We start from the raw sequence: 18,121 nt of genomic DNA, 5'->3' as shown, positions 1-18,121 counted from the left end.
ATTTAATTCAAGTTAAAAAAGTAAAGGGCAGAAAAACTTTAAACAAAGATTTACTTGCAAATCTGAAATCACTAAGCCCTGATAAGAACATGCTTACACCAAGTCAAGAAAGAATCACAAACAATGTCTTTTATCGTGCACACAATGCTTTATGTCTTTAAACATGCACAAAGACATGCACTTTCTCTGTGTGTATGGTTAGATTGTGTGTGTTTATGACGTAAACATAGAGCAGAGACCAGTATGTCAGACAGGTTTACATTAGTCAGCAGATGCAGAGGGCCACATCATTAGTCACTCTGACACCCACTTCTGGACCCTGTTTTATTGATGAGGCCAAGGCTCAGCATCTGTCCCCCTACCTTAATACACCAAAAACATACATGATAAGCACTCACACCTTCCTCTTTCATACTGTAAACGCAACAGGAGACTGTTTTAGGGTCACATGGAGAGATGAAAAGCAAGTTGCTGCATGTTCACGAAATTAACAACAGTGCAGAAAATGCCATGCCATTGTCCGTAATTCAGTTGCTTATTTTTCCTTCAACAGCAAACAATCAGTCCATAATCGAACACCTGCTCAACACCAGATCTTTTGGGCAGGTTGTGAATGGGGGGGGGGGGGGCACAATGACAGGGTGCAAAGTATGTCACAGCAATGAGCTCAGAGCCATTTATGGCCTCCATGAGTCTGACATTTAGCAGGAAGTTGCAATTTGTCAGCCTCGCAGTCTGACTCACACATCCACAACAGGGGATGCTCATGGAACACATTACCATTAAGCCTAATAGTGCTGCATCACAGACCCAGGAGTGTGTGTGTGATTCTGTGCGCGTGCATGCAGTGTAAAACTAATGATGCATGTGTGGTTCCCGTCACTGCAATAAAACAACGTGTTGAAGTATATGATGACATTAAAATGAAGAAAAACTGGTTGGGAATCAAAAGGAATAAATTCATCAAAATGCTCCTGATGTTCTTTTTGTAAAACTCCTCCAAACCAATGACACTGTAAGACCAAAATGTATCAACAGACCTAAGCTACAGATTAACTATAAATCATGATGATGTTTGATCTTTGCCCCAAATATGAACCACTCGTTTTACTACTAAAATTGAGAGAATTTCGATATTCTGCATCAAAGCCTTTTTACCTAGAGAGACTTAATTTCCAAGGCCAGCAACTAGTGTCAGTCATGAGGAGTGAGTGAGGGAGAAGGAAGGCTCTTTATCCTGAAATTAGAGAGCAGGTCTGTAAGTAATGGTATAATCTCTATTCCTGTCCAATGTTTTTGTTTCAATAAGATTCCTTTAACGTTCCTCTTTCCTCTACAATCTCTTATGTCTCCCTATTCCTCTTGTCAGTGACGAGTAAAGGGCACAGCCATTACCAGGAGGAAATATCCTGATGGCCTCTCTTTCCCTAGAAGATTACCGTCGGCTACAAAAACACTGACTTCAGAAAAGTTCAATTTCTCTGCAGTCAGTTATCATTATGCAAAAAAGTTTATAAGGTACGTCTTCAAAAGTGTGGCGCTGACTTTGGAGGCAGTTAGTTTTTTGGGCCACGCAGTCAGACACAGATTTCAAGTCGAATCCAACATTTACTCACACATAACAGACCCAACTGCAATACACATGTGCACACTTACACACTTACACACACCCACAAAAGATAAAAGAGGTGTCTGCTTTGCTCTTACCCGAGTGTTGTCATAGTAACGATGGTGTACCAGAAGGAGGCTGGGATGCTGGTGAATTTGCTGGAGCTTGAACCCTTCTCTGCGTAGAACATGACGGTAGCAAAGATAATTATTGCCATAGTGAGGGAGAAAAGCAGGAAGCCCAGCTCCGAGGCACAGCTCTTCAAAGTGTAGCCCAGGATGCGCAGGCCCTGCGAGTGACGGGAGAACTTAAAGATGCGGAATACGCGGAAAACACGGAGTGTCACGAAAGCGCCACTCACGTCCTCGTTGTCAGTCATCACCAGGCCAATGTAGTAGGGCAAGATGGCCACCACATCGATGATGCTCATGACTGACCTCATGAAGCGGTAGCGACTCGGGGCAGCAAACAAGCGCATCAGGTACTCCACGGTAAAGATCATCACGCAGGCCGTGTCCATGCAGAAAAAGGCCACAGTGTAGCGCTCACCACATGGCACTTCCTTCTGGTTGGGGACCGTGCCGCAGGGCACCGTTTCCACCACGTTGGTAATAACAGAAACAGCAATGAAGAAGCCAGTGACGTAGTAGAAGACCAGAGCCATGGTAGAGGTGTGGGGGTTCTCAAAAGCCCTCCACATGGTCTCCCTGAAGGTCATATTGGGCAGTTTAGCATCCTTGTTGTCCTCCTGGTCATCCATCAGACGTTCTGCATTCTCCCTCTTCCTATCCTTGTACTCTTCGTAGCAGCAGTCCCCGATGATCTCTGAGATGATGCCAAAGAAAGCCAGCTCCTCATCATAGGAGGATATGCACTCGTAGCGTGGATAATGGAGCTTGCCTGTGCGGTAGAAGTTGAGCACGCTGCGAAACACATCAGGGTCACGGTCGAAGAAGTACTCTTTGGTCTCCTCGTTGTAGAAGAACTCCTTCTCTGAGCTCCCCAGAAGTGTGTCTGGATAGCGGTCCAGCGTGTTCCTCCAAGTCTCAAAGCGGCGTCCACTGACATTAAGAATGATGAGCTCATCCTGCCGCTTGTTCTTCTCAGTGGGGGCGACTGGCATGGGCAAATTGGCAACAGGCATCCAGCCGATTGCTGCCGCCCTGGCAAAGGGAAGCCATGCCGCTACTCCTGCCGCCATGCTTTGTCCGGCTTGGGGCTTAGGGGGGAACAAGTCCAGCACCTTCACAACCAGCTTGACTTCAGCTCATTCACCATCTAAAGGGAAGAGAGCAAGAGAGTTAGTATGGCAAGAAAGGACAGGAGAGCTGTTTTGATTAGTAAACTAAGAGAAAAGCAAAAGATAAATGATGTTGCAGATGTGAGGGAAAGGAACATGATGTTAAAGAACAGATCTAGTGAGGCCGGTAAGAAAAAGGTATTGGACGTAACAATGAAGACACACACAAACAATGCAACTTATATCATAAAAGGCAGTCAAGCTGAGACAGCAACAACTACATTTAATGGAAGTCACATTCAATATCACATTCAAGCTGACATACCTTTGTGATAACAAGGATGAGTTGCATTTTCCACTAAGCATCATCGTCCTAATAACTATTTCCAGGCTATATTTTTTAGATTATCTGATGATCTAAGAAACTGTATTATTACAGTTTAGAAGCAGCTTTCTGAGGATAAAAGCTCACTGCATCTTGTAGTTAATAAAACTAAAGGCAAGCAAGGCAAAATAACATTGTCTAGATTGGTAGCATTATGTTTATGTAAAGTTTGTTGTGGGGGAAAGAGTGTATGCAGTACATTTGGCACTTGTTATCTATTTGCATGTGTCATCTTGATGTTGCATGTATGAAATGGCAAATATTACAACGTTGGATTTAATGAAATTTAATATATATGCTGTTTTGGCTTAAAATATATATTAGCAGGCACATTTTCAAGATTGTAGTATCCCTCATAGAGATGCCAGCACGAGATTTAAAACCTGTTGAGTTCTAACTACAAAACGGATTTTCTACTAAATGTATGAAAGCAGTTGATGCACGATTGAAATGAGTTTCTTGGAGTCGATCCTAAACAGCGTTTTTGACGACACTTGATGACAGTTTGGCTTTTACGTTACCCCTCAACCCGGAAAAAGCTAAACAAATGTGCCTAACAGGTTGATGACTTAATACAGCTGCAGGTATCAACAGCTTAATCTTCGATTACAACTCACCGACTGAAAAAATATCCATCCAAAGAAAAACGACCTTGTTCCAGAGCAGTTTAGTTACAAATCGCAGGTTTGGTCTTTCTGAAAGCGTGTCTGGGAAAAAAACATAACCAGGAAAGAAGAAGTTATTTTAGCAAAGAGGAGAGCGACGTAAGGCGACTGCTGAGGTGAAAGCGGAAAAGTACCGGAGACCGACGTACCACAGATGTTTTAATTCAGTTTCCATTATGCGAGAGGAGATTTGATGAGAGGGCTCCGCCGTACACACCGTCTTGCCTTTTGCGGGATGAGTGGTGGGAAGAGACGAAGGAGGAGGAGCGCTCTCGCTCTCCCTCTCTCTCTCCCTCTCTCTCTCTCTCTCTGTATTTTTTCTCTTTCACTCTCTCCGCGCAGGGCAGACTGTGGATCAAATCTGCGTTTTTTGGAAAACTCGAACAGACCGATGCGCAGAAAGTGGTATACTCAAAAAAAACCGATGTACCCATTCGTCGTCAGTTAAAGATAATTAAAAGAAAGGGTTTTTGGTCGTTAATAACTCATACAGTTTTTAGCATAACATGAATTATTTCAACTTCACCTATCAAAGGCAATTACTGCCACCTGAGTTAACTACAGGATAGATCCCAGAAGCAATGTAGCTGATAATTCAAGGGTCATTGAAACTAGAATCCTGGAAATCTTTAAGTAATTTGGCAACTCTGGGGCAGCAGAAATAAATTTGAACTACGATTACCTTTGAGGTCGATATGTGTCATCTTGTTAGCGAACATTGCCGATTTCCTTTCGGCTCCTCATTCTCTTTAAATTTGTGTGGGAAATATTGTCTCTTTTTTCACATTGTCATCTGATATTATGCGTTTGATTTTAGCAGGCTTATTGTGAATTCTCTTTAACTATGGACCTCTGTCAGGTTTCCTGAAATAAATCCGTTTTGATCAAAGAGATCCAGTCTAAACAGTAGACGAGGATAATTAGACCTGAACAGTCCTAACAAAGAGAGGATACTGGCTACAGCTGCAGTTTGATCATAATGTCCTAAGAGAGAAATTATTTCCAAAATGAATTTGTTTTTATGCTCCAGAGGATAATGCAAATAAAAAGTGTTATTTACTCCGACAATAAAATATTCTGTGGCCATCTGGGAAAGATAGATACAAAATTTAGGATTTTCAAACCAATGAAGTGTTTGTGAAGCAAATACTAAAATATTGTCGCCCAAAGTGATCAGAGGCCAAACCTACCCGACCGGAGGAGATTTAGTATAAGTTTGCACTCGATATGACCATAACTGATTTGCTCTCTGTTCCTTAGAACAATGTGAACCCTGTATAGTCCTTCAGGGTCCAGTGGATCTCTAGACTCCGGAAACACTACCTTTCAAAGAAGTACTATACAGTGTAGAGCCAACATAAAACATTAATGGAGGGCATGAACCTCACCAAACCTGACAATATTTTTCTGAGCAGACAAAAAAAAGGGAAGCTTTTTTTATTTACTGTGTCTCTTTAGCAGGCTGAGTCTCAGCAACAGTAAACCTCAGCCCTTGATATTTTCTGTTTGCATTCTTTTCTGGGGGCCTGGGTGACTACAGGGTCTGGTAATCATCTGTACATGTAAGTTTACTCATGAAAGCAAAGCAAAACAATAGGCTTCCAGTGGAAAAGCTCTCAGCAATCAACGTCTGAACTGGAAAATAGCAGGTGCAGCGTGTACAGTCCAATACCAATGCACGTCCAATAATCTACCTCTGAAGACAAAATAAGTTGCTGTATATACTATATAATTCCTTTGGGCAGGTGGTGTATGCATACACAGTATTGGGTTAGTTAATAATCTGATGGACGTACAGGAGTTGCTCCCGTTTGAATTTGTCAGTGCTCTCCTAAAACATGTCACTCAAGCTTGAATTATGTGACATGGCCATCACTGGTAAAGCTCATAACTAGGGAGAGAAGCATTTTTGTATACAGTAGTCAGTCATTTATATTCAAACTCAGACAGTGTCTATGTCTCGGTCCCCACATTATTCAATGCTTTGCAGAACAATATGCAGCCCTAATTGAGTCAACAGGGATCCTACTCTGACGATACTAACAGTCTGTTGGAATATCAATAGGGTCAGGGCACACAGCTCACACACGCTACAACACATATGGCTAGCTCATTATGGTTATGGATGTGCATAATGTGAACATTTTACCCTTTTGCACACGCCATATTACTGACCATAAATTCACTCACATGCTGGGTTGAAAATGTAAAATTGGTAGTGATTGTTTTTTTGACATTAGGCCACACACATTCACACGCATACAAAGACATGTTTATTCCCCTATGCCCTTGAATAGCTAATCTTAGAAGCACCTTTTATTCAATGAATTCGATAAATTACCGAATGCTGCAATGACCTCACCTTTTGAAAAATGTCCCTACTCCTTAAACTTAGATGTGCTGTCATGAAGATAGAAACACACACGCACGCACGCGCACACACACACACACACACACACACACACACACACACACACACACACAAAACAACAAAGAGACACAAACTGCACAGAGTCTGGCCTTTTCAAAGGATGAGTCTGTGAGCGGTTCCGATAATTCAAATGTCAGTGAATAACAAGGTGGGTTGAATTTCATGGTCAACTGCCCTCCGTAATTACCTAAAGACACTTCACTGACATTCAAATTCTAAATCCTCTTTGTCCTGCAGTGCCTCGAGAAACAAAAGCTAGTTTCAGTGACAAAACTTGGATGATTAGTTGAGTATGTATGTCTATTTAACGATGGTCCCAAGGGAGACAAGTGCCAATATTAGTGGAAAATCAGCCCCAGCAGTGAATCCACACTGAGCCCATCAGCTTAAAAAATACTATGCAAATTACATATGCTGTTTGTGGTCTCGTACAGATATGATAGAGATGTCCATCTAACACTTGGATAAAGGTGTGTTTGCCGAAATGCTGAAAGGTTTTTATCTTAAAAATTCACAAAGGCACTGTCAACAAATAAGGAAATCATTGGTGATTGAGCCTATCCCCACTGATAAAGGCCTTACCTTTTGCAATATAATGAACTGTGGGTTTCTTTAGAGAAATAATAAAATGATGTCGGTTTGAATAATGTCTCGACAACCAATTGGAGACTAAGAGACTTAAAACGATTAAATTACTCGTTATAGAGTTACGGTTTTATTTTGTAATCTTTAGTGAGAATTACACATGTATCATTACATACTTCAGGCCGTGGTGTCCTGCCTGTTTTTATTTATAATTTAGAATCAATATTTATATAAACTGAACATACATCTTTAAGTGGGAAGCCCTATACTCTTGCATTGTTAAGCGAATGCTTGTGAAATCCAAGCATAGTACTGATCCCTAAGTGATGTGATTGGTGTGAATGTGTGTCTTTCAGCAACGATTAAACTTCTCTGTGAAAGAACCAAACTAAAGGCTCTTTTGTGGCTCCCAACGAGCATCTAGCTCTGTTCTAATGAGCACAGTTTACTGATAGAAATGCTGAAGTAAGGGTGACACTTAATTTCCCTCTTCAGCACGCTCACTGCTGTTACCTTGATACCTCTGCACACACACACACACACACACACACACACTCACACACTCACACTCACACTCACACTCACACACACATTTTAGTAAACACAACTGAATATGCAGATGTACAACCCATATTTCCTGTGTATGCACTTTCTTCACATGAATAAACTCTGAGGCTTTTGTTTCTTCATTTCCCTTGTTGTACATTTGTTTGTTTGCTATCCTTCCTTGAGTTCAATTATTTATACATTTCCCACAACCTGCCTTCATAGTTTGTCTAATCCCCATTAGGTATCTGAAATCGTCCTTTGGGGATTTAGTCTCTGACTGTGGCAGAGTTTATCCTTGATGTGCCAAACACTGACTTGGCAGCCCCTCTGTCTACTGTTCAGGGAGGCAGGCAGTAGCACAGGGGGGGTTATAGATGCGCTCTTGGCCACCTTCCAGCACACGAAGAGACTAAGACAGCAGATCCTGCACCCATTCCAACCCTGTAAAATGTCACGCTTTGTGTACTGCTGCCCAAACTGAGTTGGCTCTTACGAAAGGACCTGGGGAGAAGTGTTGCCAGAGCAGGCTCTGCTCATTACCTCAAATCAACTTTTGATATGACTATATGTGCTCCTTGTACGAAAGTTGAAATAAGCACTTTTATAGTTTTCACTTGTCAATCAAATAAGATGGCTCAGAGTTGGAAGTTTGTTGCTCAAAGGTACAGAGCTAAACCCGATCAAAAAGTTAAGATTGAGCCAATGTAAGGAATCTCTGAAGCTAACAATAAAGACTGATTTCCACTGGTCATGTTTATGTAATATAAGAGCCAAGAATAAATATACTATGAACAAATAGGCTGGAGGATAATTTTAACCTCCAGACAGGATGCTGCTGGGAGAAAAACCCTTGAACTCACCTCTGACTCTGTTCTCCCAATTTTGTCTTTCATCACTCTTCACCCTGGGGCAGAGCAATCAGAGGTATAAAGAGGTCATTGATATTCTGGACATATACTGACTCTCACAGAAAATGTAGCACCAACACACGCCTGACCTCCCTGTAAACATGCAGACAATACAACAGCTTGTTGTATTATTTTCAAAAAAGAATGTAGTCTGATTTCTTTCGACACCAAATACTGTATATTCATGGATGTTGTATTATTTTGCAAGCATCTCCCAAAAGGCGCAAAGAAAAACTACAACTTCTCAATGCTTATGGCAAATTATATTGCTATGCACATTCATTTAAGCATCACAAGTTATGTTGATGAACTGGCCTTACGGCAAGGAGACTCTATTTACAGACTATCTAATAACCTTTAAAAAATCTGATGTGCAATATAACTAATTGGGCCTAAAACCTCAAGTTCTTGCTTAATAAACAGAGCAGAAGATTACATAATACTTCCTTGTAGTGCTGAGTTTATTTTCACTTTGTCTTAAACTTTGTAGTCTATAACTGCTGACATTGTGAAATAGAAGACCAAGCATCACATGCCATCTAACTGCATTGTGATGAGTGCAATATAATGAAATCAGAATATGATTCAAAATACATTATAACCATAGCTTTAACCATTTAGGTATGCAGGTTAAAACTGTTTTCACATACTGTATATTTAAACTAACCTTGAGTAAGAGATTGTTCCTTTTTTTTATGAATTACACATACTAATTTGCTTATAAAAAGTTCATTTATCCATCAATTGGCCAATTCTGATCAGGATCGCAGTGGCAACAAGCCAAGTAGTACAGCTGAGATATGTTTTCCTCTTCCTGTTAGGTGCAGAAACACCCAGGAGATGTAGTCCCTCAGCATGTCCTAAGTGTAAATAGAGTTTCTTCCCATTTAGTTGTCATTGGTAGACCTTGAAAGGGAAGGTACACAAATGCCAAGGTGTGAGGATCTCCTAAAGAACCTTGGCTCAACTTTTACAACTCATAGACTGACTGTATAACTGCCATATGGTGCATTGAAAAATACCAGAAATATTTTGTGTTCACACTTTGCCTGGATGTAAAAAATCTCCTTTAGCTAAAAGAACTGTGCTCTCCGAAAAAAAGCTGCAGAAGGGTCAATAGCTGCATTAATCCACACGTTTGTACAGTTTACATTACATTCAAAGACTTGCACACATGGGGTCTGTAGCCCTTGTATCAACACACACGCACACACACACACACGCACACACACACACACACACACACACACACACACACACACACACACACACAGCTAGCTACCATGAAGGGTACTGACTTTCTGGGTGAATTCAGGGTTGCTCATAGACAGTACTGGTGATCGAACCAATAGGCAACCATATACGCGATGAGCCAGTTGCCCTCATGAACATGAGTGTACACCAGGCACTTTGTCAACATGCAACTTTTGAATGTGTGAATGCATCTCTAAAGTACTTTAAATGTAGCTTTTGCATTACAGATTTCTTGGTCGTGTTTATTCTAGAATCAAAGAACTTCTAAAATGATGAATGGTAAGAGCAAGAGTGTACACCAGGCACTTTGTCAACAGGCAACTTTTGAATGTGACATTTTTCATGAAACTTAACTCTGAATTACTAATAAGGAGTTCAAATATCAAGGATAGATGATTGACATCAGGATATAATTACTGTAATAAAACATGACAATTAAAATGCATGGTTGTGTACTGTATGCTGTGTCATTAACACATATTTTGAATAATTAAATCCTATATTTCTGAGGAGCAGATATCCTACATTTCTGAGAATTACAGTCATGAGACCAAGAAGCAATTTAACCGCCAGAGCTCTACCACAACATTTACATTGAACAGACACACTTTTCCATTGATTAGTCAGAGTCAGTGTTGAAAACCGAGCCAAGGGACACACACCCGATGTATCCTTTTCAGGCAAAACACACACACACACACACACACACACACACACACACACACACACACACACACACACACACACACACACACACACACACACACACACACACACACATCCATACAACAGCCTACTTTACTTTACAAGGTCAGGAATGAGATACAAAGGATGTTGTTTCTAGCTGCAATGCTAACACCTTTCACGGATCATTCACACACATGCTATGGTGGAACCAATATGGCAAAAGCTCTGACCTTTTTAAGTGAATATTTGACAGTAAAAAAAAATCAGATGGACAGGTAAACCAAGGAAGTGACTAACCGTGCTTTTGTTTTTTGTTTTATTGTAATCCATGCCAACTGTGTGGCTTCAGGGATGCTTCAACTCTCAACAATTATTGGACAAATTGACATGAAGTTTAACTACATATCTGACATGAACGCCTCTTAAATTATTATTATTATTCCTCAGCGGTGTGCTTTGTGTTAAAGTTAACACGTAAATATTCAAATTACTAGTTTAATTAATTAGTTGAGCCAAGTCTTACATGTCAAACAGCCTGACAAGTTGAGTCAACATAAAAGAGTTCAGTTCAGATCTTGTTTTATGTAACACAATTATTTATCCATAAGAAATTAGGAATATTAAGGCAACTGGAGCTTATAGTTAAATCTTCTATTTTATTAGAATAAGGACCATGTGCTGTAGATAATTCTTTAAAAAACACTTTTTCCTTGTAGTTGGCTACACAAATAAATCATTGTTGGATATTTACTAGTTGGAAAACAAACTGATAATTACGTAGTGGTCAATTATCACTGTTTTGCATAACAACCATTTTGAAAAGAATGCCATATTTGAGTTTTATCTCTTTAATGGTCGGATGAAATGTGAAGGACAATTAATGTCTAAAGTATTTTAAATGTAGCTTTTGCATTACAGATTTATTAGTCAGGTTTATTCTAGAATCAAAGAACTTCTAAAATGATGAATGGCACCACCCCTTGAACACACAAACACACACAGATTTAATCCTTTCTGTGAAACAGAACTTCTAGTCAGACCAAGGTGAACAGAGCATTATGTTTCTCCACTCTTCTTTCTAAATCCCTGTGACTCATCTCTTATGCTTCTAAGTGAGATTAATTGAGCATTCAATTCTCAAACCAGTGGCTCCTGAATACGCAATCAAACAGTAAATATCAAGGATCCCACATAATCACTGTGCATATTTTTAGCAGGTTTAAATCCACCAGAAATAGGGATACAATCAGAATATAGCACCCTGATTCTGTCTTTGACGATTTTGCTAGTCCAGATTGTAATTAAATCCTATGCATAACAAATCAGCAACTCTCTGTTTTTGCCTAATCAAACCAATCATATTTTCAAGGATGATTGTCTTTTTTTCATTTGTATTAGTAGTTGGGACTCTTCTTGGATGATTACTTAAGTACCTGGAACTCCACTGCATCCTAATGGTGGTGATGAGAAATAATCATTGAAGGTTAATAAGGGTGCAGAGGACTAATCAGGGCAGGTCGGTCTGAAGAAAAGTTGCTGTCTCCAAGCCATTTATTAACATAGTCAGCAAGGAAAGGAGCATACAACTTCAGCAAAATGTCAAAGATGCAAACATGTTAGATAATGCTGTAGTTAGTTTTTACTTACCTTCCATACCAAGGCCTTCATTACATTTTTGAACAAGTCATGCATGTTCCAGCTGTCTTTTACACTTCAAACGGTTCTTCTTTGGTATCTTTTTTTTTTCTTCTGTGGGGTTCAACTGTATATTTTATAGTTTTTCCAATTACCTCTTCCTAGAAACCTGAGGGTTGACACATGCTGTTAACAAATTTATAATATACACTGCCTGGCCAAAAAAAGCCTGTGGGGGGCAGTGCTATGATCTGGGGTTGCTGCAGTTGGTCTGGTCTAGGTGCAGCAACGTTATGTGCCCAAAGAATGAGGTCAGCTGACTACCTGAATATACTGAATGGATTCTTTCGTCCCTGATGGCACGGGCATGTTCCAAGATGACAATGCCTGGATCCATCGGGCTCAAATTGTGAAAGAGTTGTTCAGGGAGCATGAGACATCATTTTCACACATGGATTGGCCACCACAGAGTCCAGACCTGAACCCGATTGAGAATCTTTGGGATGTGCTGGAGAAGACTTAGTCTCCCGTCATCAATACAAGGTCTTGGCGAAAAACTTAATGCAAGACAGAAATAAATGTTGTGACATTGCAGAAGCTCGTGGAAACGATGCCACAGCGAATGTGTGCCATAAAAAAGCTAAAGGCGGTCCAACAAATATTAGAGTGTGTGACATTTTTTGTGGTTGGGCAGTGTGTATAATTCTCACCTGTTTCTACTTTTTCTGTCTTCTATTTCATTAATGCACTCCACTGGGCATTAAAGAACACCATCATGAAAGAAGAACAACCCGTTTCACATATGTGAGTGCAGGAACACATTAAAGCTGGTCCACTGGGACAAAGATAGACCCAGTCACATGACACACACACACACACACACACACACACACACACACACACACACACACACACACACACACACACACACACACACACACACACACACACACACACACACAGGAGAGAAAGTACTCCAACATGAGACAGCTTTCAGCCCAACTGGGGTTGTAGCAGCTCACCGGAATTGGCAATGGAAGGAGTGACTTTGACAAGATCAAATGTAAGTCAGTTAGAGCTGGCTGTCCTTTTGTAGTAGAGGAGAAATACTGATGACTGTTAAGGAGAGCAGTAGACAGAGTAATGGTTTTGGGTGATGGTAAGCGACCTGGCACTGATCACACTGTTACTTTTAGGTGGGTAGATTGGGGAAAGGCCAAAGCTTATGCAGTAACCAAGGCAACACTTTCCTAAAGGCCAACACAAGGATGCTTTCAACACATGAGTGCTATGTATAATGTGGCCACCAATAAATATGTGTTAACATACAGTACATGTTGGATATGTGCTGAAGATGTGCACATGACACATTTGTCATGACATAAGCTAATTATTCAAATGTGTCTGTGTTTGTGCATGTATGTGATTATACCAAGGTCGAAAAGTAAAATTGTCTCCTGTTGCAGAGAGGTATATTGGAAAATGACTCCATTTATAACATCAGTAAATATTGAACCATGAGTTTTGGGTCTCAATTGTTATTTTCAAGTCTTCTTTGATAAAGCAATTCAATTTATAAATACTGTTATAGTACACATATCTATATATTATACATATCTGCCATATACATCTGTTTATAGTACACATATCTATATATTATACATATCTGCCATATACATCTGTTATACGTAATATATGCATCTGTCCATACCTCCTCATTCAACAGTGTAAAGTATTTAAATACTTTCAATGTATTCCACATATGTTTATATTTCACATCCTCAAATCTTTATTGTTGTTATTGTAAATATTCTTCTCTCTTTTTGCACTAATTTATTTATCTTATTTGCACCATGTATGTTGAGTTGTTGGAGGAACATGGGATATAAGATTTTCATATGTTGTATATGCTGTGCATAGGACCAATAAAACCTTGAAACCTTGTAACCTTGTAGCTTTCCTCTTTAGAGTAAGAATTTTCTTTAAAGTGGGGCTACCTGCAATTTACAAGACCCTACCACAGCTTTGCACCATGGTGTCGCCATCAGTGCATTGTTCAGTGTTATGAACTAAGTACATTTAGTTTTGAGTATTTTTTTCCCCCAATTATTATAGCATTAGCATTTCTAGCACTACAGCTTACTGACAGCTAATGTTTTTGCAGAATTCTTGTTTTTATTTGAGTTTGTATGTTCATGCTTGAATGCACTTATTGTATGTTATTTTGGAAAAAAGCATGAGCTAAATCAAACGTAATGTAATATAATGAAATTACGTCAATTGCGTTAGAAACTTTGGTTCCAAAATGGCAGGCCAAAGTGACAAACTTGATGTTTCAAAAACAGTAGTCAAGAACCCAAGTGGTGACTATGTCCATTGATTTTATAGAGTTTATGGTTTACACAAATTAGGGTTTTCGAGTGCACAACATTTCTTCTTATTCAATGAATTGGGATTGCTTATCACGCTATGCATATACATGACTCATTATCTGTTATTATATAGGTTGTATGGCAGATCAGAACTCTGCCATGAGTGATCTTTAGACTAATGAACACATTATAGTGAAAACGGGAAATTGAAGTGGGAATACTGTCAAGGGAAAATTATTCTACTTTAGCAGTATAAGAACTCTGAGTAGTTTTTACACTTAAATTAAGAGAGGGCAAAGTCAATATAAGATGGACAGAGAGATAGAAAGATGGAACGTTGTGTGTAACAGTTGCATGTGACCCATTTTTTCATGACACTTGGCATCTACGGCCATGTGTGACATCTGTCCTGTCTGCTGATTGGCTGAGGGGGTTGTCCCCAGGTGTGTCCAGGTCATTGTCATTCAGTGGGGACCAGTTCTATTTGCAGCCCCACTTTAAAGGAGAGATAGGTTTTAGCCTGAGGGACAAGAGGTATTGCCTCATTATTAATGTGTCTGTGTGCTCGGAACATGGTAATATGGAAATCATAGGGAAAGTCATGTATTGCCCCACCATAAAAAAGTAGCAATCATTTCAAATAAGGTATTGATGGATAGTAGAAGATGGCAAGCAGAAATCTTTTAGTTTCCACCAATTTCTTATTAAGGACTGCTGTTTGTGAATTCAGTGTTCAAGGTGAATTTCGTCAAGAAACACCTTGTTCAATATCCTATTGATGCTGCATTACTTAACTTACCATCAGCATCTCAGTCTAACTTCCTCATACACATAAACATTTCCTGCCGCTCCCGCTGCATATCCCTGAGGTTCAGATCTGTGCATGAAGTGCATCCTAATCCCCTTATCCTGCAGCAAACATACTTTATCACATCTGTGCATGTTAGCAATTATAGCAGGTTGTGTCAAACCGATAGGAGCATTGGGGATTTAAAGGGGTCTAATTAAGAAAACAGAGTAAACTACCCCTGGCCTAGCCTGTGTACAAGCTCAAACCCTCTTGCTCTCATCCGACCCATTTTCATTATCAGCATTAGAGAGGTGCTATGTGATCAGAATACATCAATCTTGGTATACATAATTAGCAGCAGAGCATGCAAACTGGTTGAGAAGCATGAAGTGCTTGGCGACAATATTTACAAATTAGAAAACACAGGGTTTACACATTTCCCAAAATAAGTCAACTTCATATCTTAATGCACGGTCAAAAAAAGTCATACTGCATAAAACGTTTAGGTTTACATCATGTTGCCTGTCTTAATACAATAACCACTTGTTCTAATGTACAATGTTTCTTGTCTCTCCTGTTATCCTGACATGCTGATAACAAAAAAGCAATTTTATTGTTAGATTTGAAGTAGAATCCACAACCCTTGCTCTTTGTGATAAAGTTCAGCAATCTGAATTAGCTAAATCAAGTAGTTATCTCTACAAATCTACAGTCATTTAACATTCTTTCGGTGCTTCGTTGCTTGCTGAAAGATAAATTAAGATATCTACTTGATTTGGCTAACCTGTACTAATAAAGCAGATTAGATTCAGTTGACTTTAAAGTGCCTCTTTTTGCTCAGAAAGAGGAGTTTTTAAATCACTTTAAGAAGAATCTCTATTTAGAGGAACACTTACAGAAACTAATAACAAATGTAAACAACCATGTGGAATTTATATTAACACAGACTTAACATAGACTTCTGTCTCCCCTCGTCCAAACAAAATTCCCTCCTGCTCATCGTGCTCAACACTGTCCTATTTCCTGTGATGTTGTATCACCAAACCTCTTTTTTGTTACAGTTATTTCCCATATTTTTGATTTTCTTCTTTGTCTGGCTTTACTCCAATTGTCACAACAAAAATTCCTGCTTACTGATGAGGTGAATTTAGGTCGAACAAAGAGGACAAGAAAGTTTATAAATACCAATAGACCTGATTAACTAGGAAAGATAGAGGCAGAACTATATTATATTACCGAGATTAATGATCTCAAGATGACAATTACTTAGTCAAAATCTATTTTAAAAATCACAAATGCAGGACTTCCATATTTTACTAAACTGTCCCACAAAGATAATATTTCTATCATCAGGTGGCATCTGCAGGTTACCTGCTATAGTTAATGCAAAATGCCGTTTTTTTGTTTATCGGCATGGGAGCAATTAGCTATGACCTTATAAAGAGATCTAGATTCTTCATTTGTTCCCTCTTACTGACAGGCAGCCTCAGCTAATCTTACATCTGTTCCATAATTGATAACGTCCATTTTGTAATTGAGAACTTTCTATAAACTTATTTAACATCCAATTTTAATTGTGAAATGAATAATACAACTCTCAATACATTTAGCTATTCCAGTCTTAAATGAAATGAAATAGAATGGTCTACCCTTTCAAAAGGCTAATTTGTGGACACATTACCCTTTTTGATTAAGTGTTAATTAGGAGTAAATTGAGGAAATGGACAAAAAGGCTACATGTGATTCAGAATTTGATAGTGCCCATAAAGGGCCATTCTTGGTACTGTCCACCCAGTGGCCCAGAGTAATTTGGTAATGGAAACTCTCAAGGCGGGGAGAACTGGACTTTATTAAAAGCAGATGAATCCATTTATGATGAGATGTAATCTCATGTAGTGTGTGTCATACGGTTTGGTTTGTTGAGGCGTCATTGTGTTCTTGCTGAAAATGCACATCTGGCCCGAAACCCAGAACATAGAGGAGTGTAGTGTATTGAAAAGGTTCCTCTGAAGTCCTATTACCATAAATCAGACAGGCACCGGCAAGCATGGGCAAAAGATTCAACATTGCTATCAGGCATGCTTGTGTTTTTGCTGTTTGCTGATTCAGTTCTCCGCTACATTAGTTGTGTGATGGAAAGACACAAGTGATAATGCTGTCAGATTGTAGTCCACTGGAAGCTTTGTTGTGTTCCTTTGTAAAAAATAAAGTATTACTTTTTGAACTAATGCCTCTCACTCGCAGCAGTGCAGGAGTATAGTCAATCTAAACAATAATCTGTGGATCAATCCTTTATATGAACTTAAATGAATCCCATTTGTTATTTAGTTTTATGTCTGTTTCTTTAACAGTCAAATAAGAGTTTATTTTATGAAGGTTGGTGATTGAAGACGATTTTTTGAAATATAGATTTGGGAAGATGCCTTCTATACGGCAGGCCAGGCCTACCCTAACAGAGCGTTGTGATACAGAGTTATTGATCACTTCTGTCAGACAAAGGCTAGAACTCACATGGGCTTATCCTCCATTCATTATGCCAATGATTAAGATGTTTCACCTAGCCTTGGATCCTCACCACGTGGATTGAAACTGATGATGGCAATCACAGTTGTTGCAAATGCTGATACACCTCTGCCTCTTTCTCTGCAAGTATTAAGAGGTTCTGTACAGAAACACACACAATGACACATTGTGTATTTTCAGAGCTAGAATTAGGTACAGACCTTGAAACAGCTGTGTGTTGACCTGCTAGAGACATTTGTGTGTGTGCATGTGCGTGTGTGTGTGTGTGTGTGTCTGATTATGTGTTTGCATCTTTATTTATCTGTGTCTGTTTGTGTATTATTGCCCCGTCAAACTGTAATTACAAAATGCACCTGATCCACTTCCCTGTCTTAAACCAACGCCCCCTGCATTCTGTTAGTTTAAAGTGAACTGAGAGTAGAGAGAACATTTGATCTGACTTTCATCAGTTCCTCCTAAACATGTCTGCTTTGGTGTGTTTCTCTAGT

The 18,121-nt window shown here is 39.4% G+C and overlaps 1 protein-coding gene across 3 annotated transcripts in view; it reads right to left on the bottom strand.

Moving 5' to 3' along the window:
• The window catches only part of kcnd3 (potassium voltage-gated channel, Shal-related subfamily, member 3), a 90,044-nt gene extending 85,897 nt beyond the window's left edge, over nucleotides 1–4,147 (bottom strand). For 2 of the 3 annotated variants that reach the window (XM_063890598.1, XM_063890613.1), the window contains exons 1-2: nucleotides 3,852–4,126; nucleotides 1,708–2,887 (exon numbers count right to left, since the gene is read on the bottom strand). In XM_063890598.1, the coding sequence (XP_063746668.1) occupies nucleotides 1,708–2,810 (1,103 nt within the window). In that variant the 5' untranslated portion in view covers nucleotides 2,811–2,887; nucleotides 3,852–4,126. Of the gene's footprint in view, nucleotides 1–1,707; nucleotides 2,888–3,851 lie in introns of all 3 variants that reach the window. The other variant, XM_063890606.1, reaches the window with a different exon arrangement.
• Nucleotides 4,148–18,121: the final 13,974 nt, after the last annotated feature.

The sequence above is a fragment of the Eleginops maclovinus genome, chromosome 1 (assembly GCF_036324505.1).
Source record: "Eleginops maclovinus isolate JMC-PN-2008 ecotype Puerto Natales chromosome 1, JC_Emac_rtc_rv5, whole genome shotgun sequence".
NCBI lineage: Eukaryota > Metazoa > Chordata > Actinopteri > Perciformes > Eleginopidae > Eleginops > Eleginops maclovinus.
The sequence above is the reverse complement of the archived record's forward strand: the minus strand, read 5'-3'. Positions and strand labels throughout refer to the sequence as shown.